The 23,226-nt window shown below is 41.4% G+C and overlaps 1 protein-coding gene across 3 annotated transcripts in view; it reads right to left on the bottom strand.

Moving 5' to 3' along the window:
* The window catches only part of LOC130273684 (dynein axonemal heavy chain 5-like), a 334,039-nt gene that overhangs the window by 3,909 nt on the left and 306,904 nt on the right, over window positions 1-23,226 (bottom strand). For all 3 annotated transcript variants that reach the window (XM_056520899.1, XM_056520897.1, XM_056520898.1), the window contains exons 75-76: window positions 17,699-17,907; window positions 16,213-16,434 (exon numbers count right to left, since the gene is read on the bottom strand). In XM_056520899.1, coding sequence (XP_056376874.1) covers window positions 16,213-16,434; window positions 17,699-17,907 — 431 coding nt within the window. The remainder of the gene's footprint in view (window positions 1-16,212; window positions 16,435-17,698; window positions 17,908-23,226) is intronic.

Genomic DNA, 23,226 nt, shown 5'->3' with positions numbered 1-23,226 from the left:
AATGTAGCCATCATTCAATGGTCTGCAGACCCATTGGATGTACATATACACTCTAAAGACCGCTTATTAAAACACAGACTATGCCCCCTCTACATGTTTCGTTACATCCGTAGTGTCTTCAAGAGGGAAAACAGGCATTAACCTATACCGCCAAAATTCTCAGTATTTATGGTCTATATACATGTATCTCATTCCGCTCCTTGTGCCAGAACAGACAATAAGTATATTGATCTCCTTCAACCATATGATCCTTACCAATCAGAATGTCCATACCATCAATTCTGCAATAGGTAATCATGCCACATAACTGTAAGTGAAGTCTGTTCAAGTATCTACACCACAGTTAACCAACATGTGTGGGCCCTCTACAGTAAAGTATTATCTAAACAGACCATTTCTCTAGCAATATCACCAAATCGCACAACATCTAGACATTTTTAGTCAGTATATCAGCTTACAGAGCTACTTGATGGAAAATGTGACCAAATTCTATCTAGCACATCACCGACACTAGGACGCCGGTATCCACTCCCGTACCAGCTCTGGACTCATCCTTATCTCCACACCATTCACCACGGCGATCACCTACCTTAAGGCCGGACACTGTCCTGTGCCAGCCGTGCACCGCTGAACATACTTGGAGACCGAGACCCTGACGGGTATCAACTATAAGTACCGGATGCCTCCGTGCCAGCCCGGACTTCAGATTCTCCTACACCCTAAAGGTCTGTGAGTGGTGCCATGCACCAACCCTGCATCCTCCTAAACCAATAACGTACACGATAAGAACAGAATTTGTGCGTGATACAATACCTCTACCTCAGCATCCTAATTGTTAAACTGTTGCACTGTGCTACCGATTAATCTTTAATATCGCTACTGTGCACTATACCACCAACAAAATATCACTGCTGAACATTTCTATGTTATTTGAACTTTGCACTATGTCACCAATGAACTATCATAACATCTAGCGCAACCTATTTTATTCTATTTTATAACATCCAGCCGTTTTTTTCTTAGTTGGTATACTGATCCCAGACTGTTTTTACATATATTTTAGATTATTATATATTTCTCATTTTACTCACTTGTATTGTGTATTTATCATTTTACTCACTTGTATTGTGTATTTATCATTTTAACCAAGGCGACAGGAGGTTCACTTAATTTTAATTCTATTTTATGCATACAATAAATTGTCTTTATCTGGATCCTACTTACTCTTATCTTTTCCTTTTCCCAATGTACCTTTGTGGACTGGTTTACTTTATTTCCATTACCTCAGTATATCAGCTTACAGAGCTACTTAAAGGAAAATTTGACCAAATTCTATGCATCCAGACTAAAGAAACAGTAAAAATAACAGATATAGAGAGAGAGAGGGCGCTGCCCACCAGGGCTTAAAACCTACAAGGTGAAATCAATTTAAGGTGAAATATTCTCCAATAAGATTAGCATGTGATCAGATGTCACGGTATATGGTGTAAATGGTAGGGGGTATTTTAAATTACCTGCAGGTACATATTTTGTAAGTGTATCAGGTTAGGAGCAGGATATTAAAGATAGAACCGACAAGCACAATATTTTCAAATTGGAGATCGTCTTCCCTCAGAACAATATGTTCTAGGCATTGAAAACAAACAGCTGCACGTCGCTTGTGTAATTCTCAGAACCTATAGGTGTCAGAGCCTCCAGCCTGTTAGAAGCAGAGATTGCCACTAAATGAAATCTCAGTCCGGCTCCTGTAGGAACATGTCATATCAAACCCGCTGTGACAGTTGCAAATGAATAAAAAACTAAAAATGACAGCATTTAATCAGTGAGACCGGCAGTCCATAATCCTTCATGAAAAAAACGCTTTTCATTGCCAGCTTTAGTGATAAGAGTTACATTCCCTAAATTGTACTGAGCATACTGTGCACAGAAAACAGTGTGCTATTCTACTGGCATCACTGTCATCCGAAGTCAGAGCCGTCACACAAATCTTATTCTCTGGTTACACTAAAGAAATGTAACAAGAGCTGTATACATGGGTAACACCTTCAGTTTACATCCCACAGTCCAAATAAACTGATATAGAAGACTGGTAATACGTCCCCACGAGGGGACCACAACCTGCTAAGACTTTTAAGTCATTCATTATTTACCCACCAACCCTGTTATCCAGGTAAGGCTAGGTCTACACTAAAACTTTCTGTAGCGCTAAACAATTATATTAACTATTGAGCTACAGCTGCAGGCAGGGCCGGATCATCATTGGTGCTCATGGAGCGCCTGCTCCGGGCCCCATGCCCGAAGAGGGCCCCGTCACATTAGGGACATCCCTGTGTCCCGAAAAATATTTTCGGGACACAAGGATGCCCCGGTTACCTCTCTGCGGCCCCACATTAACTTTAAAAACGCAGGGGCCGTCGGGAGGTAGCGCACGCAGAGGCGTTACTGATGTCCCGTGCGTGCGTCCATAGTAACAGAGCGGAGCGGTGAGGAGGACGCGCGAGCATGGTAAGTGACCAGCGGCACGTCATCTTCAGTGTTCCAACCACCACTCCTCTCCGGTTCCGGGACCTACTGCTATGGCCCATAGGCCATAGCAGTAGATTGTGACCCTGGAGCGGTGGTCAGAATACTGAAGTAGGGTAGTAAACAGGCATACAGCCTCCAGCCATACACTGTATATGGCTGAAGGCTGTATGTCTGAGGGGGAACTGTACTGCACCTAATGTGGGGGATTATACTGCACCTAATGTGGGGGAACTATACTGCACCTAATGTGGGGGAACTATACTGCACCTAATGTGGGGGAACTGTACTGCACCTAATGTGGGGGAACTATACTGCACCTAATGTGGGGAAACTATACTGCACCTAAAGTGGGGAAACTATACTGCACCTAATGTGGGGAAACTATACTGCACCTAATGTGGGGAAACTATACTGCACCTAATGTGGGGAAACTATACTGCACCTAATATGGGGAAACTATACTGCACCTAATGTGGGGAAAATATACTGCACCTAATATGGGGAAACTATATTGCACCTAACGTGGGGGAATTATACTGCACATAACGTGGGGAAACTATACTGCACCTAATGAGGGGAAACTATACTGCACCTAATGAGGGGAAACTATACTGCACCTAATGTGGGAAACGATACTGCACCTAATGTGGGGGAACTGTACTGCACACATAATGTGGGGGAACTGTACTGCACACCTAATGTGGGGGAACTGTACTGCACACCTAATGTGGGGGAACTGTTCTGCACACCTAATGTGCGGGGACTTATACTGCACCTAATCTGGGGGAACTTCAACTTAATGTGGGGGAACTATACTGCACCTAATGTGGGGGAACTGTCGGGGGGGCCCCATCATAATGAAGTGCTCCGTCTTCCAGACAGCCTTAATCTGGCCCTGGCTGCAGGGTAAAGCAACACATTGGCCCTGATTTATTACTGTAAACCCGACCTGTTTTGTTGGGTTGTGCGCCAGAATTTGCATAAAAAATTCAGAAACCCAACCGTCTATTTTACTTAGAAAACCAAAGGCCGCCGGAAAATGGGCCGGGTTGTTGGGCGTGTCCCCAATATTTTCAAAAAATCTCAACATATTTACTAAGATTTCCACAGAAATTCACAGTGGTGGATTTGAGCTCTGGAAAACCCCACAGCTCAGAGCAGTTGTAAAAAAAAATAAAGTAAACTGTAGGGAAAAGTACAAAATGGAGGGAAAAAATTGTAAATACCATAATAAAAAAAAAACACAAAGAAAACTACACTCCACTCTTAGTAAATCAGGGCCTTTGAGTTGTATGCAATCCTGTGGACTGCAGCTGTCACTCAGTAGTTAAATTAATCTGTAGGGGTATAAAAATTAGCAGTGTAATCCAGTCTTAAGGCTAGGTTTACAATCCGGTACCGCTTCCATCAGACATAATATGTCGGCATCCTGCCGAGAACAGGATGCCAGCTTGTACTGTAAGGGTGGAAAACGGATGTTGTTCATTTCATTGGCCTGAATTAAGTCAATGTTGGGGCCATATGCGCTATTTTCATCAGACTCAATAAGCGGTCTGCCATATTATCTAGTCTACTGAAAATAGCGCATACAGCCCAAAGTTAACTCCGTTCAGCAAGGGAATCACTTGGCATTTGGGGCCTGTGCCTGGACAGAATCTTTAGAACCCCGAATCTTCTGCTGAAAGAATGGAGAAAGTTATACTGTGCAGCTTCAACCAGGGCTTTGCACCTATAAACTTTACTGCCTAGACTCTCCTTAAATGGGTAGTCCACTGCCCCAGTGTTCGGAACATTTTGTTCCAAACACTGAGTGAGGGCTTCGGTGGGTCATGACATCATGCCACGCTCCCTCAACGCAAGTCTATTAGAGGGCCGTGGCCGTGATGTCATGACCCCTGCAGCCCGCAGCGTTCGGAACAAAATTTTTCGAACGCTGGGGCAGTGGAGTACCCCTTTAATCCCCTAGGCTGTTTATTGCCCTAAATAGCTGCAGGCTTGCCTTCTGTTCATTGCACTGTTGACCATATTATACTTGTGCATGTTTATTCCAAACTTTAATAAAACTATTTTGAAAAGAAAATAGCTGCAGGCTTTTCTTCCTGCACCCTGCTGGGCAGGGGGTCTTCTTGGGAAAATGATGTAAGTGAAGGCAAAAGTGAAGGCCTGCATGACAGTGTTTTAACGTTATACCACTAGAATACCATATATTTTATCGGATGTAGAGTGTGTGAATAAGAGAATTTCATTAAGCTAACAGTTATTCATAAATGCCTATTGCTATCTAAGGGTAGAGATTTCCGTGCCCACCATGTTTGGTAGTGTAGTTACCCATTGTGCCTTCATTTCTGTACATTTTATATGCTGGGCACTTCAATGATACCTAATTCTTTGTAGTAGGATCAGAGATATGAAATATTAATCGTTGCACAGCTGTTACAGCCGGATCCAACTTTAATACATGGCTGCTATATGTAGGTATTAGGGGATTGCAAGCCAGTCAGTGTACAGATTTTGGGATAACAGCCAGCATTATGACATTTTACTAATACAACCCCCATTGATTTAAAAATCAATTGCAAAAAACAAATCTCCCCAGAGCTGAACTGTCTGTATAAACTTATGTCAGAATCGTGACTGGCAAACGTACTATTAACAGAAGTGACAAAGAAAATCTAAAAGTGACTGTGAAGGGTTGTAGACCATGCATATCATACCATGTTACAGTACATTTGGCCACTCCCCATAGACCAAAAGTTACATTGGCGATACGCAAAGAAAGCAGTAACATTCCCATACATTAACAAGTGTCAAATGTAGCAGGTGGTCTGGCTAACTACGTGGATCCCCCTGTGAGCCCATGCAAGCTCTAAAAATAAGTTTACTGTATAGTTACTTTTACTGTATAGTATCTGGGGTTGCACCTGTGGTGTTAAATACAATTAGAAAGGGTCCAGACATATGAGTAACTTGCAAACAACAACAAACTGCGCAAAATCCAAGAAAGTAAAGGGCTGCAAAGTTATAGGGGGAGATTTATGAAAACCTGTGTAGATAAAAAGAGGTGCAGTTGCCAATAGAAATCAAATTGCTTCTTTCATGATGTAGAGGTCTTTTTAAAAAAAATGAAAGAAGCAATCTGATTGGTTAATATAGGCAACTGCACAACTCTTCCTCTACACAGGTTTTGATAAATCTCCTCCATTGTCTTTTGAGCAGATGTATAAAAATTCCCTTTTAGAGTTCTGTGACAGAAGATAAACTGACTAAAGTATCTATGGTGCTTCTAGAACTTTTCGGTGGGGTTACTAGAGGGGTAGTTACACTAATGCTGTTGCAGATACAGGTGAAGTCCAATTATCTCAAACTCTACAGTGGAGGGCCTACACGGGGTGGCTACTGTGGTGCACATACTAGTAGATTTCACTCACAGTTTTGCATTGCTATACACTATGTGCAGGGTGTCAACAGCACCCGGGATTCCCAGACAGTCTCCCATGCCGTTACTTATCGGGCCCAAGGCTGGGTAGCAGTCTGCGATCTGACGAGAGCAGGCGCGTTCAGCTTAGGAAAGCCGTTGACTATGTGCAGGGTGTACGCTAAGGAACTTTTTGTGCTGTATTTACTATTTAGCCACACAGCACTAAATCTGACTGAAAGTCCACATAGAGATAAGTGTTTGCAGAAGATTCCTTGCTCAGCTATTTCTTTAAGTCTTGCTAGTAGATTTTCCTTTTTGGAGCTAGAAACAGAATTCTTGAAGAAAGATGCCCTCACAGGATGGGCTAGAGAAGAATTTTTCTGTGAAATCCTCAGAAACTCTGCACACAGCCGAAATAACGGTGAACACGACACAGATCTGTCTCAGGTTGAAAGATTCTAGGGACTACGTTCTTTAGTGCAGGCAATTCTTGGTTATCTTGCTTGGAGCTTTAACTTTAATAGTTCAAAGAAGAGGCTTCAACATCTTGACTAGACCTAGGAGGTACACCCTAACTAGGTGCATATACTTCTATAAGTCTGACCCGGACTGAACTAGTCTGCCTAGCAGTAGAATAGCTAGAAGAAATAGGCACACTATGCTGGTTAGAGAGAGACTCTAGAGAGAGGGGTTTGGGCTAGAGAACTTCTCCCTATACCTTTTCTAAAAACTTCTACCTAAAACCTGACTGGGAAATGTCATGAGACCAATGATGCACTAATCCTGTACATATATAATGCAAATGTTAACTCATACACTTTCCCCAAACCTCAGTGTATGCTAAAATGGCAGTGTGCCATACAAAATAACAGCTTTACGTGTTAACTCATGATACCCCAGATACAGATTTAGACTTTTGGAGCAGGAATTCCTCAGCTAACTAATTTTTACTATTATTAAAATCTACTGAAGATACATAAGTGCACTCTTTGTCACGATTCGGCTGGCTGGAGGTGGATCCTCTGTGCCAGAGAGGGATTGGCGTGGACCGTGTCGGTGGACCGGTTCTAAGTTGCTACTGGTATTCACCAGAGCTTGCCGCAAAGCGGGATGGTCTTGCAGCGGCGGTAGCAACCAGGTCGTATCCACCGGCAACGGGTCAACCTCTCTGACTGCTGAGATAAGCACGGTACAAGGGAGTAGACAAGAGCAAGGTCGGACGTAGCAGAAGGTCAGGGCAGGCAGCAAGGATCGTAGTCAGGGGCAACGGCAGGAGGTCTGGAACACAGGCTAGGAACACACAAGGAAACGCTTTCACTGGCACAATGGCAACAAGATCCGGCAAGGGAGTGCAGGGGAAGTGAGGTATAAGTAGGGAAGTGCACAGGTGACGGTACTGATTAAAACCTCATGCGCCAATCAGTGGCGCACCGGCCCTTTAAATCGCAAAGACCCGGCGCGCGCGCACCCTAGGGAGCGGGGCCGCACGCGCCGGGACAGCACAGACGGGGAACGGGTCTGGTAAGTGAGTCGGGATGCGCATTGCGAGCGGGCGCATCCCACATCGCGAATCGCATCCCGGCTGGGAACATTATCGCAGCGCACCCGGTCGGCAGGTCTGACCGGGGCGCTGCGAATAGGAGAACGCTGTGAGTGCTCCGGGGAGGAGCGGGGACCCGGAGCGCTCGGCGTAACACTCTCGTCTAAAGTCATGTTATAATACTATGTCCACCCTACTTTATACAGTAGTGATCTCCAAACTGTGAGCTTACAGCTGTTTTAGCTGATTCAAAACTACAAATACCAATACACCCTAACAGCTGCTGGCTGGGAGATGTGTTTAAAATATAGCAAAAGCTGGAATGCAAGCAGGTTGAAGACCACTAATAATGAACATTCACTCTACACAAGAGTGGACTACACAGTTTGGAAGGCTGATAAAAGTACAGTTTTTACTCAGTAGGGACTCATTAGGGATATAGGTTAAACTTCATGGACTCTGGTCTTTTTTCAACCTTATGAACTACGTTACTATGTTACTAGCCTGCAGTGTTGATGCCAAGAAGGCAAAACACTATGAGGTAGAAGCAAATGTTATAATACTATGTCCATAAAAGGACAGTAGGCTAGTAGGTCTGATAAAATGACAGTTCAGCCTACTAGTCTGCAGTGTTGATCCCATGAAGGCAAAACACTATGAGGTAGAAGCAAATTCATGGTTATCTGAGCAATAGATCACAATACATCCCTGAATCAAGGACCCTTCTCCAGAATCTAGTAACTATAGCTTGTAATATTATAATCAGAAAAGTTATTCAGGCCCGTTTTTAACTCTTTTATTGAGTTCACCATGACCACTTCCTCTGGCAGAGAGATCCACAGTCTCACTGCTCTAACAGTAAAGAACCCCATCTGTGCTGGTATAGAAACCTTCGTTCCTTTATATGTAGAGGATGCCCCTGTAATGGATATATGTGTATATATATATATATATATATATATATATATATATATATATATACACACACACATGCAGCATAAACAGACTATTTGACAAAGCCCATCCCCCACGCTAATCTGCTCCTTGTTTTCCCTCCTCCCGTCGAGTAGAGGAATCTCCTGTTCTAGTCAACACCTAGAACCTTCTTAAATATCTGAGACAGAGGGCATACCTTATATGAAATGCATATGGTATGCCAGGGCTAAAAACACCTCCCTAGTGAGGGCAGGAACTTATTGCTAATCGCAATGTCTATATGGCTTGGACAACAGCCAAATAAAGTTAGAAGTATTTGAAACTGACATGACTCTGTTTGATTTAGTTTGGTGTATACATTCTGATAACCAATTAGGATGGGAGTCAGATATTTACTAGGTCACTGATAAAATCCATATCAGTTTTGGCGCCGGAACATGGACTCTGGGTTATAGAACCGTGAGGCAGTCTCGACACAAGGCACCATTTTGGACCAAAAGAGATGGGACACAGAGATGGGAAGAAGACCATCTCCAAGAGTACGGTAGGACATATGTTTTGTTCCCCTGCCAAGTACCACTGTCTCCCCCTTTGGTTCATCTTGGTGCCTGTCTACTGTCTCGTGGCCAACAAAAGACAGGTTAACTAAACCTGTCATAAAGTAACTATCTGCTACCCGAGTGTGTATGAAGTGTGTGAGTGAATAAGCAGGATCTTGAGGAACTGCCACTGACTGTGTCTCTTGGGGGACTGAGTTGCGGAGTAAGCTGATGATCCATAGAGAGGATATCAGTGGAGTTTGGCACAGGACGCCGATTAACTGGGATGGTGTCTCTTGGGGGATTGAATTTTGGAATAAATTGATCCTCCAGAGGTCTGTCTGTGAGAGAGGATATTAGAGGATAGTGTCATAAGTAAACAATGCAGGAAGGCGTTTCTAGGACAGAGTGTATACCAGAGGGTATGACACGGAACTCTCCAACAATAACTTATTCCTGGGACCCGTCCCATTGACAGAGTGTATACCAGAGGATATGACATGGGACTCTCCAACAACAACATATTCCTGGGACCCGTCCCATTACAACTGATTGTATATGTATCGTGTCATGTCTTAACCCCTCTTAAGGACATGCACCGTTAATGTACGGCGCTGCATAACACCTCTTAGCGCACGGTGTTGTACATTTACGGCACGGCTGTGATACGAGCGCAGGAGCTGCGCTCGCTTCATTCCCGGCGGGTCCCGGCAGCTGTTAGCTGCCACGGACCTGCCAGTAATGGCAGACATCTGTGATCGCGCTGATGTCTGCCATTAACCCCTCAGGTGCCGTGATCAATACAAATCACGGCATCTGCGGCAGTGCGGCACTTATAATGGTTGATCTGATCTCCCACGGCACTGCTGCGGGGATCAGATCAGCCAAGATGGTGTACGGAGGTCCCCTCACCTGCCTCCGTCCCTCTCCAGGGGTCTTCTGCACTGCTCTGCCTTCCAGCAGACCAGAGCAGAAGATCGCTGATAATACTGATCAGTGGTATGCCCTATGCATAGCACTGAACAGTATTAGCAATCTAATGATTGCTATAAATATATATAAATGTAAAAAAGTAAAAAAAAGTAAAAATTTGAAAAATCCCCTCCCCCAATAAAGTTTTAAATCACCCTTTTTCCCCATATTAATACATAAAAGCGTAAAAAACGATAAATAATAAATATATTTGGTATTGTTGCGTGCGTAAATGTCCAAACTATAAAAATATAATGTTAATGATCCCCTATGGCGAACAGCGTAAACGTAAAAAAAAAATGAAAACAATTTCAGCTTTTTTGTCACATCAAACTGAAACTTTTTAAATAAAAAGCGATCAAAAAGTCACATATACGCAAATCTGGTACCAAAACAAACTACAGACATGGCGCAAAAAATTAGCCCTCACACATCCATGAATATGGAAAAATAATGAAGTTAGAGGTGGTCAAAATAGGGCAATTTTATACGTACTGATATTGTAAAAAAAAAAAAGTTTGAGATTTTTTAAAAGAAGTACAATAATAGAAATGTAAGTAGCCATGGGTATCATTTTAATCATATTGACCCAGAGAATAAAAAAAAACATGTATTTTTACCGTAAAGTGTACAGCACGAAAACGAAACCCCCCCAAATTTACAAAATTTGGATTTTCGTTAAAATTTCCTTACACAAACATTTTTTGGGGGGGTTTACCATACATTTTAGAGTAAAATGAGTGATGTCACTACAAAATAAACTGGTAACGCAAACAACAAGCCCTCATTTAGGTCTGGGAATGGAAATATAAAAGATTTATGAATTTTAGAAAATGAGGAGGAAAAAACAAAAACGCAAAAATAAAATTGGCTGCATCTTTAAGGTGAAAATGGGCTGAGTTCTTAAGGGGTTAATGTGTCCATGGATTATTGTTAGCTATTTTAGAAGAAGAGAGGGAGTAGATCTTTCCTTACTAGTACAAGACATAGTTGAAACGGCAGAAGTGCATTTAACCCCTTAAGGACCAGGGGTTTTTGCACTTTCATTTTTTCCTCCTTACCTTTAAAAAATCATACCTCTTTCAATTTGGCACCTAAAAATCCATATGATGGCTTATTATTTGCACCACCAATTCTACTTTGTAATGACATCAGTCATTTTACCCAAAAATTTACGGCAAAACAGAAAAAAAAATCATTGTGAGACAAAATTGGAAAAAAAACGCCATTTTGTAACTTTTGGGGGCTTCCGTTTCTGCACAGTACGTTTTTCGGTAAAAATGACACATTCTCTTTATTCTGTAGGTTTATACAATTAAAATGATACCCTACTTATATAGGGTTGATTTTGTCGTACTTCTGAAAAAAAATCATAACTACATGCAGGAAAATGTATACGTTTAAAATTGTCATCTTCTGACCCCTATAACTTTTTTTTTTTTGCATATCTGCATATGGGGTAGTATGAGGGCTCATTTTTTTGCGCCGTGATCTGGAGTTTTAGCGATACCATTTTTGTATTGATCGGACTTGTTGATCGCTTTTTATTCATTTTTTCATGATATAAAAAGTGACCAAAAATACAGTATTTTGGACTTTGGAATTTTTTTGCGCGCATGTCATTGACTGTGCAGTTTAATTAATGATATATTTTTATAATTTGGACATTTACGCATGCGGCAATACCACATATGTTTATTTTTATTTTTATTTACACTGGGGTTTTTTTATGGGAAAAGGGGGGTGATTAAAACTTTTATTAGGGGATGGGTTAAATGATCTTTATTCACTTTTTTTTTAAACTTTTTTTTTGCAATGTTATAGCTCCCATAGGGGGTATAACACTGCACACACTGATCTTTTACATTGATCACTGGTTTCTCATAAGAAACCAGTGATCAATGATTCTGCCGCTTGACTGCTCATGCCTGGATCTCAGGCACTGAGCAGTCATTCAGCGATTGGACACCAGGAGGCAAGGTAGGAGACCCTCCTCGTGTCCCAGAGCTGTTTGGGATGCCGCGATTTTGCCGCGGACATCCCAAACAGCCCTCTGAGCTAACCGGCAGTGATTTACTTTCACTTTAGACGCGGCGTTCAACTTTGAACGCCACGTCTAAAGGGTTAATAGCGCACGGCACTGCGATCATTGCCGCGCGCTATTAGCCACGGGTCCACGACGTGGCCCCGCATTATAGAAAGGGAAAGGACTCAGGACGTACCGGTACGTCCTTGGTCCTTAAAAGGTTAAATGTGTCTGTTAATTGAGCCCTAATGTTTTTGGGATATCTCCTAAGAAAAGGAGGGGTTGAGAGGGGTTTGTAGTTTGTAGATAGCAGAGCAGTTCAGAGCTGCAGTATGAATGACCTCACTGGTAGAATTGTTGAAAGGAAAGAGGAATGGTCAAATGGGTGAATGAGCTAAAGGAAAATGAGCAAAAATGCCAAGGGAAGGATGTATGAGTAAGCAAAGATGGGAAACGTATAGAGATGGTGATGAAAGCTGGAGAAACTGAAAAAGTGTGTGAGTGTGTGTGTGTGTGTGTGTGTGTGAGAGAGTAAATGGATGAATAGAAGGTATGATGGGAGTTGTACCCTCCGAAATGTCAAAACTGTGTCTGTGTTGTAAACTAAATTGTTGAGTAGGATTTGCCTCATTATCTCCTAAAGAATGTTAATTAGTGGTTTTGGATATAGTAGTTTGAGTAGACAAAGGACTGTATGCATTGTGTTGTTGAAAAGTGGATAAGTTAGTCCAAAAGTTAATGATATATACAAGTGATAAGACAAGTAAAAGAGGAGCAGATTGTTGTTAGCAGCTTGATAGGATGAGTGAGAGTAACAAAATTGAGTCTCAAAGTTTTGATAGATACCAGAGAAACAAAATGGAGACTCAATGTTTTGATGGGAAAACATGTGGTGAGTGAAGAATGGACTATGGATATTAAGGCAGTTTAGAATATACTGATGGTTGATGGACAGAAGTATTCATATATAGCAGCAGTATATACAGTATTCATATACAACAGTGTGATTCTTGAGAGCAAATTATGATTTGATTTGGTTAAATTGTAATCATCTGAACTGTTATAATCAAAATTAGGTAATGAAATTAACACTGATGTACAAACATACATTTTGGTAGCCTGTTGATAGGATGTTGAATAAGAGATATATTATATTTTGAGTGAAGAGAGCCTTTGTTTCAGGGTGAGGATTATAACTTCCAGATGTGTTATTAGTCCAATGAATGGAGAGGAATGAATAGAGTGTTTTTTCCCAATGGTGGGGGTAAAAGTGAAGATGATGATGAGGAGTGTTTAGTGCTATGGAATGCCGAGGGTGTTTTAGGTCTTTAGGAAAGTTGAGTGAGCATGATTGAAGCTGTTTATGTAAGTTTGTGTTGTAAAGGGATAATTTTTAGATTGCTGAAAAACAAAAGAAAATCCATGTGGTATTAATTGAACCTATCTGATGATATTTCATTAATTTACTAATAAGTTTTGTTTTCACAGTTGCGCAGGAAGGATGCCAAAAATGAAGTGTATCAGGAAATGCGATTAATTGTCTGATTATATTATAGGAGTAACAAGAGCAGAAGTGTGCCAAGCGAACTAAAATAAAAGATATATAAAAGTGATCACTACTTAATTGATAGTATAGGTTTGCATTACCTAAGCATTTAAAATCAGCTAATGGTTTATTGGATTATAAACAATGAGCATTGAAGGTGATTTTTTCCCAATTTTTGAAAGAGCTCAGTATATTTTTCATTCTTTTACATTTTTGGTGAGAATGTGTGTTGGGCCCTGTGTGTTGTCCGTTGAGTATTTGTACATGTTGTTATTGTTACATGTTATATGTGTATCATATTGTTACATGTGTATGTCTCCTTGTAAAGTAATACAGGAATACAGTCAGTTACTAGACATTCAAGCATTATTGAAGACTGACCAAGCTAAAGGAAAACAAAAAGCCAGACTCAAAGGGGTGGTGACCAGTGACATAGAGGAGTGGGAGGAGAAAGGTGAAACTTATAGGGAGAATGACAGCCTTGGTCTACTAAAACACATATTAGACTTGAAGAAAATATATATCTACATATCCACTGTTTGAACTTAAGTATGTTCATAGTACATGTACACCCAATGTGATATACCTATACATTCTACATTGCATTTATTTGAATAACATCAATTTTGAGTGGATAACTTTATAATGATAATTTAGTGTAACACGAAGATGCTGAAAAAGAAAACCATTTTTTGGTAGCTTTGCTACTCTCAGATTATGATTGATTGTCTTGAATTTATGAGGTTAAAAATTCAAGAGTCATGATAGGATATCAGAGAATCCATGGTTGATGCTGAGTTGTAAATGCAAGCTTGCTTCAAGTGATGCAAAGATGTAAACCACATGCAGAATGAAGTTCTACTTCAATAAACCACTCGATCTGAACTGTTGGTTCAGAAAGTAGAGTTGAAGATATTGAAATGTCTGAAGGTAAGACATAATTAGTACGGGTACACTTTTATTACCGCCCACAAGTATGGGCCTATTGGAGTAAAGGTTTTCTTGAATCCTTGGGCAAACCAATCAAATGTAGAATCTGTAGTTTGTAATTCAATTGTTCAAAGCTCTACAGCTGCCAGAGAAGGTGGCCATCATACAAGTTCAGACTCACATGAAGGAAAAAACTTCAGAAGCCAAGGGGACTGGATGGTGGAGAAGGCTGCCAAAGCTACAGTGCTCCTGTCCTGTCACCCCCCCCCCCTCCCAGTTATGGTACACAGTGTACAGGTAGATGAGAAGTGTGGATCTGTCTGGTTAGGTCTCTTACAGGAACCAGCAATGCATGCTGAGAGATACCAATAGAAGAAGAAAGAGGTGGTACAGGGAAAAGAGGGCATCTTGAGAGTTAGTAAAAAATTGTGTGAGCCAACAGTCTTGTACCCCATGGTAACATATATGGCCCCATACACTAAGCAGAAGGGAGTTATGTGTGTAGTAATGTCCGTACATTGGGTGGCCTCAGGATTCAACAATGCAGAAAGAAGGTTTGTACAGACTAGCATTATTTACATCTGTCATGATCTAGGTAAAACAATAAAGGTACCTGACCGACACACTCCATAACCAACTTAACTGTTTCAGAGACTATGAGTAGACTTCATCTAATCTGCCTAAGGTGGACAAATATAAGTATGTCCTTTTCTGACTGTACTGATTCCCTAACCATAGATACAGTAAAGAATACAACCAAAAACCTTTTGTAAAGTTTTGCCTAGTTCAGATTCTGTAATTGTTACCCAGATCCTTAAACCTATGAGTGTGTGTCAGGAAATAAGTGAGGAAAGAGATGCTTACATATGATGATCCCGTATAGACGTATCTAAGATATATTCTTTGATAACTGTTAAATCTGTGTCCTCACATAACCATGGTTGTTCCAGAGGAAAAGATAATCACAACGGATTGTTGGATGTGACATTGTATGTGGAGAATCAGTGGGTGAACATGTACAAATAGCGGGGTGAAATAAGCATCTTAGTGGGTGATAATGTTATAAAGAAAGGAATACTTAATAAAAATATAGAAAGAATAGGCCTAGCTAGTGGAATGAGTAAATGTTAACTAGCGTAAGGTATGGGATACTTGGGGATATGAAGCTCAGAACCCGATTAGAAGGGAATTGGACTAGAGAATGCACATTAGCCAAGACTCTTCTGCCCATACACATTTTCACTACTGAACCTACAAAGGCACCCAAACCACACTCCAGAAGTAAACGTGCAGCCCCTGCAGGCAGCCTTGACCCCCATGTGTATATTGATGCTATAGGAGACTATTTGACAAAGCCCACTGCCCACGCTACTCTGATCCTTGTTTTCTCTCTCCCATCAAGTAGAGGAATTTCCTGTTCTAGCCAAGACCTAAAACCTTCTTAAATATCTGAGACAGAGGGCATTCCTTATATGGTATGTATATGGTATGCCAGGGCTAAAAACGCCTCCCTAGTGAGGGCGGGAACTTATGCTAATTGCAATGTCTATATAATTTGGACGACTGCAAAATAAATCTAGAAGTATGAAGTATTTAAAACTGAAATGACTCCATTTGATTTAGTTTGGTGTATACATTTTGATAATGAATTAGGACGGAGGTCAGCTATTTACTAGGTCACTGATAAAATCCATATCACCCCCTTGTTATAGATACAATCCTGGGTACAAACAGATCAATTGAAATTTTTTCCACCACCATTATCTAAGTATACCCTACCTTTGGTTGAGCTTCCACAAGCTTTGTGTTTCTGCGATCCCAGCCTGCGCCATCAAGAAACAATCCATAAATATATACACCCCCAATGTCAGCAGGAGGAGGAGCATTGACATCTTCTTTCATCATTTTGGTGACATCATTATGTAAAATCACACTGTCTAAAGCCCAGCCTTTTGACAAATTCATCCGGGTAGTTTCTTGTCTCATAGCAGTCAGAAAACCCTATTGGGTAAATAATTTTGATTAGATGAGAAGGTTTGCGCTATACAAGGATTAGATATTTCATCCATCAGACACAATGTACACAGTGATCATAGGATACTAACTTGATAAAATAAAAACATTGGGTGAATGTTCTTTGTGTTACCACTCTAGCATGCTAGAGAATAGAGTATAGTCTTGATTCAATCTTTTTTTATTCTAGGGCATTGTACCTGTCCGGTAACACATTTAGGGGCTTGATAATGATATCAAAGCTTTCTTTTAATGCACCAGTGTCAAGTGATCTAAACAATAAATGCTTCATTTTACTAAAAGAAAGCAGTGGTCTTGAAAATGGTGAGGAAATTAAACACAAAGCGGGGAATTTAGGAAGCTTCTACATTTATGGTTTGGTGTAAAATAGTCAAACATTTATGAACAAGTCCCTGGTTTGCACAAAAATTTGCTACCTTTTGTAAGTGTTTGTTTTATGCCAGCTGAGCCACATCAAAGCAAGTACATATGGCTAAGCATAAAAAGAGCATGGCCTCATCACATGCCAAATTCAGCTAGTGTATACTGTAGCTAAAATCTATTCTAGCAGGGAGATTCCATAGATTTCAAAGTGCTGTGCAAGAGGCAGGCTCTGCAGTAACTTTATGAATTATCTAAATCCTATGGCTGTGGGATTTTACTAAAGACCGGCATATAAAATGCCTGGCTTAGTGAGTTGCCCTTAAAGGGGTAGTCTGCCCCTAGACTCTGACCCCCACGATCTCTCCTGCAGCACCCCCTGTCATCTGCTACACGGAGCAAACTTTGCTCCGTGCCTAATGACAGGCGATACAGGGGCGGAGTATCGTGATGTTATGACCCTGCCCCATCGTGAGGTCATGGCCAGCCCCCTCAATGCAAGTCTATGGAATGGGGCGTGTCGGCCTTCATGCCAACTCCCATTGACTTGAATCGAGGGGGGCGGGCCATGACATCACGAGGTGGTGGGGCAGTGACATCACGATACTCCGCCTCTGTATCTCCCATCATCAGGCACGGATCGAAGTATGCTCCGTGCAGCAGATGACAGGGGTTGCTGCAGGAGAGATAGGGGATAAGATGTCTAGGGTCAGAGTACCCCTTTAAAGTTTATTCAAAAGTTGTCGAACCTTTCATTACACAATAATAATGGGTAAGCTGTATTAAAAAAAAAACACTTGAAAAGTCCTTTAAGTAACAAAATCTCACTAATGCGCCTTTAAGTAACACATTATTATAGGAAAGATTTTACCTGTGGATTAAAAAAACCTGTCATCCAGAACTGATTTGGACGGCCATCGAACAACCAGCTTCGGAACTGCTGATTTCTTTCCAACAGTTCAGTAAACCAAAATCCTAAGGTGGCAGAATCCCAGGAAATCTTGTACCAGAGTTTAGGGATCCTGGCATCAAACATGTTGTCTAAAGCATCTCGTAAATCTTCTGACATAATGATGGTTCCTAATTAAAAACAATTAAGAATTAATTTTTATTTACATTCTGTAAAAGAAAAGCGGTATTCATTATTGAATTCAATCAAATACTATTTTTTTTTTTTTACCATGCACACGACCATAATGCCATAGAGGAGAATGAACCAATAATGTAGTTCTATGTTTACTATCTCATACACAGCTATACAGAGCTTTAAAATATAATATGGCATGTTCAATAAGATACTATATGTATAGAGATATACACATATATATATGCATAAAGGAGAACCATAAGACACCTTACAGCCAAATACACACAGCATGGTTCTTAGAAAGTCATTTTTTAAGTAATGTTGTAACATTAAAGGGGTATTCCAGGATTTTTTTTATGTGACTATGCTGTACCTGTGTGTGACGGTTTTCTCACAATTCTTCAGTGATTTTCACCCCAATATTTATTTTTAACAGCATACAAAATGACTGTTGTCTCAGATTTTTCCCAGGTTGCAATGCGGCTGAGACCTGATTTACTAGTCAGCTGATGACAGGGAGCCTGTCTGCTTCAATGGGTGGAGGGATCGCTTGGTGGGAGAGAGATCAATCTGCAACTATTGCAACAGCTGTAGGCACCCTGTTTCAAAACCACAGGTCTTTTGAATGGATGCAGCTCATTTATGTTTCAATGGGTGAGGTGGCTAATGTGTGGGAGGGAGGAAAATGGAATTATGGGATTTGTAGGCAAAAGAAGAAAACTCAAACAGGAAATACCAGTTCACAAAAAGCTAGCCACAGTGTTATGGTAATCTCATGACATAGCCATTTAGCCCCAAGACAAGCGCAGATCCTTCCTAATCATGTAAATTACTGCCTGTCAGGTACGTACTAAAATCACCTTATGGTGGATAACTCCTTTAAGATGAAATGTGCAATTTAAAAAAAAAGTGTTAATAATTGAAACTTAATTTGAAACTCAAAAATGTCCAGAGAATGCCCAGAAAAAAAGATAACACCAAACCATACACAATTCAGAAAGATACACTCAGACAAAATTAAGAGAACATATAGCTGTTATGGAAGAGATATTTGGGACAAGTCCATAAGTGACTTTCAACATCCCTAAAGATCACATATCATCGGTGGGTGTTGAGATGTGTCTTATGAGAAGAAATACTTTGACAAAAATAAATGGAGCAGATATGACTATTTGGGCTGCTGCCAATGGCAAATATCCTAGCGTGACCACTGTGAGTTATAGCTAAGGACTGCTTAAATTAAGCATCAGAGACTCTTAGCCATCTGAAAATACCAGTCTTGCAGCACATACAACCTGTTCATTCCAGTACACTAGTCCTAAAGGCATTTCCAGAGTGGGAAGAGGTTATATTCTGGGGGGATTTACAGACAGTCACTGCAGCAAGGGTTCCATAACTCATAATAGTTTCCAACTATAAGAGGAATACCTGTACTATGAGCCTTAGCATCTTTACCCAAAAAAATGCCCTTACTTATTTAACAGGATAAACCACTAAAGCGTACCATGACAACCTAGCAAACACAGATAAGAGCGTTCTTACATATGTTTGCTATATTTAAGGGATCAATAAATGCAATAGTCACCCATGATGCATGAATATCGTCTCTAAACTATGTTTAATGAAACTCCAGGCAAAAAATAAACTTTTGTAACTTCCCAAAATTTTCACCTTGTTGACACTAATTCTGATGCTATTTCCTATGTACACTCTAAAGCTTTGTTCCCACAGTGCATTTAAAGCTTATAAATCTGTGTGTTGCACAATTTTGTTTTACAGAGCATATTTTGAAGCTTTTTTTTTCTGGTGTTTTATGCAAATCAGCTCTTAATTTGCAAATGATTTAAAGTTTCTATGTGCACGTGAACTACACATGAACTATCAGCAGGGGCGTACCTAGAGCATTTGGCACCCGGGGCGGACCCTTTGTTTGGCAGACACACACACACCCCTTAATTACACCCCCACCCTCCCCTCCCCCCAGGGGCGGTCTGACAACATTGGGGGCCCCCGGACCAAAAAAAAAGGCAAGGGCCCCTGCTAGGCTCTGCAGCTCGTCAATCTTCTGCCACGCTCCTATTCCACCCAAATCCCACACACAATAAATTAAAATTTATATATGTAAGAAACACTTTAACGTAGGTAAATTTCCATGACCAATAATACTGGTATACAAGGAGTAAATATATATACCACCACACAATAATTGGATAATACCGCCATACTGTACTGAATAAAACCACTATACACAGACCAGTATACTATAAAGAATCTGTATACAATATAAGTGATTATATACAGGACCATATGGCGGTAGATATCAGCTGTACACAGGATGTGTACACCATATAAGTGATTACAGTTACATTTTGGGACTCACAATTACGCCTTTTCCGATCAGCGGCGTCCTCTTTCCTTTTCTTCTCTGTCCGGATAAGACCGCCATGTGGATATCTTAACATCTGCAGGAAAAACATGGCAGACTCTGCATATATTCAGTGCTCTCCTCTACACAATCTTTCCATCTATAGGCCCACAAACTGTAATAATGCCCTCCTTGGTGTCCTGCACAGTAAAAGGGCAGGTAGGTAGGTAGCCAGGTAACCCCCTCTTTCCCATAGGTATATGCAGAGTTACATCCCCCCCTCTTTTCCATAGGTATATGCAGAGCTACGCTACACCCCCCCCCTCTTTCCCATAGGTATATGCAGAGTTACACCCCCTCTTCCCCATAGGTATATGCAGAGCTACACCCCCCCTTCCCCATAGGTATATGCAGAGCTACACCCCCCCTCATCCCCATAGGTATATGCAGAGCTACACCCCCCCCCTTCCCCATAGGTATATGCAGAGCTACACCCCCCTCTCCCTCCCTTTCCCATAGGTATATGCAGAGCACCCCCCTCTCCCTCCCTTCCCTATAGGTATATGCAGAGCACCCCCCCCCTCTCCCCCCTTCCCTATAGGTATATGCAGAGCACCCCCCTTTCCACCCTTTTCTATAGGTATATGCAGAAGCACCCCCACTCTCACCCCTTCCCTATAGGTACAGTGTATGCAGAGCACCCCCCCTCCCCCCTTCCCTATAAGTATATGCAGAGCACCCCCCCTTCCCTATAGGTATAGGCAGGGTTAAAAAAAAAAAAAAAAGGATGCTCACCTGATATCCCACGCAGCGATCTCAGCAGCAGGGCCCGCGTCTTCTCCCCTCCACAGTACAGGTGCCGATGAGTGATGTCACCGGTGCCTGTACTGCGTGCTGCGTGGGGGCGGAGGTCACGTCTCCTCTGTGTAGCGGCAGATCACAGAGGACGCCTGGAGAATACAGGAGAATGTAGCGCTGTCTGCTGGGGATCTGGGAGGAGCGTCCCGGACCTCAGCAGCGGCGGCAGCGGGTCAGTCCGCCCCTGGCACCCCCCTTGAGAGTGGCACCCGGGGCTGGCCGACCCCCCCTTGGTACACCACTGACTATCAGGTTATTTCCTACTGAATTTAATGCAATTCAATGGTAAAAAAAAACATATAAGATGGAAATTTTGCGAGGCATAAAGCAGCCTCATAATACATTCCACAATTACTGTGTGTGAACACAGCCATAGGTGCTTCTATGCCTTATGTAAAGTCAAGCTGAAAAATGGAAGGTGAATGATGGCGTAACTAGGTCTCAACAATGATGGTTCTGACCAACGATATTCAAGATGACAGTTTCCTGCATGGTACTCTGCTAGTCAGACATATAGGAGACAAAGGCTCTCGCCAAAGACATGAGTAAAAATGAAAGAGGCGGGTGACAATATCTGTGCCACAGGATAAAAGTAAATGTGTCTGATGTAGACTAATGCAGATTTATTTTAAAGCCTCTTTTATAGTGTGACCTTCATAAGCATCCATAGAATTAGAGCTTTTTGCATAAAGGTACATCTGTTAGCTGCTGAGCCATGTTAGAAACAACTGAGAATTCAGTCAGTACTGCTATCTGTCAATGCCTGCAGCCTGACTCAGGGCTATGGAATGGAACAGCTCAATGCCATTTAAAAAGTAAAAAAAGAAAGAGCAGACCAGAAACCTCCGCCTCTGAACAAGCAAAAATAAATGACAACATGGTCAATATACTGGAATGTGTGCCTCAAAGTATAAAGTGTAATATATATATACTAAGAACAGTCATCAAACAATGCATGTCTATACAATATAAACCTCCACTACTAAGTGAAGATGATAACCGTGACCAGTCCATCCATAAAGGTCTCTTTAAATCAGCAAACACTGTGACTCCTAATGGTGCCCTGATGTGAGAAACGGGTTAATATGCCCCTCCTCACCATTGCCTTACAGTATGTGACATACAGGTTCGAGCTATGGCTTTGTTCTCTCGTTGTCTGTAAATAAGTAAACTTTGCTATGCTTTTCTATAAACTTTGTAAGACCTGCAAGAGAAAGTTGCCATCTGCCTCTTAGCAGGCCCGTAGTACGGTATGCTGGCAGCTTTTAGATTACTAAGAAAATCAACAGATTACCATATGCTCCAGCTGTCCTCTAGTCACAATTTCCCTACCCAGCTTCATCTAATCCTTCTAAGCTTTCAGCGTAGGAGGAAGAGGAATGATCAGATCCTCTCCAAGTGAGCTCTTTGGTTTCTGTGTTCGCTCGTGTCAGGTCCAGCAGCCGGCGGCCTTTATTCATTCAGGGGCCAGCAGCTCTGATTCGAAGCCTTGGTATTTTTACTGCCAACCGGCAAAAACTTTCCATTTTCTGACAGTTTCAATTATTCAAAAGTATTGATAAGAGTCATGCATGCAGAAACAACTGCAAAAACTAAATTAGTTCTCCTAAGCAATTCACAACATACGACAATGCTGAAGTATATAAGTCCATAGTAACCAAAGAGCTCACTGTTTGGAAAACACCATTCTATGGAATTTAATGAAATGTTTAAAGAGCCACTGTCATTATGAAAAACGTTTTACATTTTCCAGCACTAATGATAAGATGACTTTTTTAAATATACATTAATTTAAAAAGAATTCAATTTTACAAAAAAAAAATAAATGAAAATAGCCACCACTAGGGGTCATCTGTCTTTATGCATACAGACTACTCTGTATTTTGCCGCATACTGGATACAGGCCGTAAGGTGTGTTGGCATCCAGTGTAACTAAAGACAAATGATGTGTAGGCATGCTGGGAGTTGTAGTTTTGCAACAGCTAAAGGCAACACTGCTCTGAAACAGTGCTTTATAAACACTGCAGCTTCAGCTGTTGCATTGCAAAACTACAACTCCCAGCATGCTTGAACAGCCAAAGTTTTCTCT

The sequence above is a fragment of the Hyla sarda genome, chromosome 5 (genome assembly GCF_029499605.1).
Source record: "Hyla sarda isolate aHylSar1 chromosome 5, aHylSar1.hap1, whole genome shotgun sequence".
Lineage (NCBI taxonomy): Eukaryota > Metazoa > Chordata > Amphibia > Anura > Hylidae > Hyla > Hyla sarda.
Note: the sequence above shows the minus strand (reverse complement) of the source record. Positions and strands in the feature narration are given on the sequence as shown.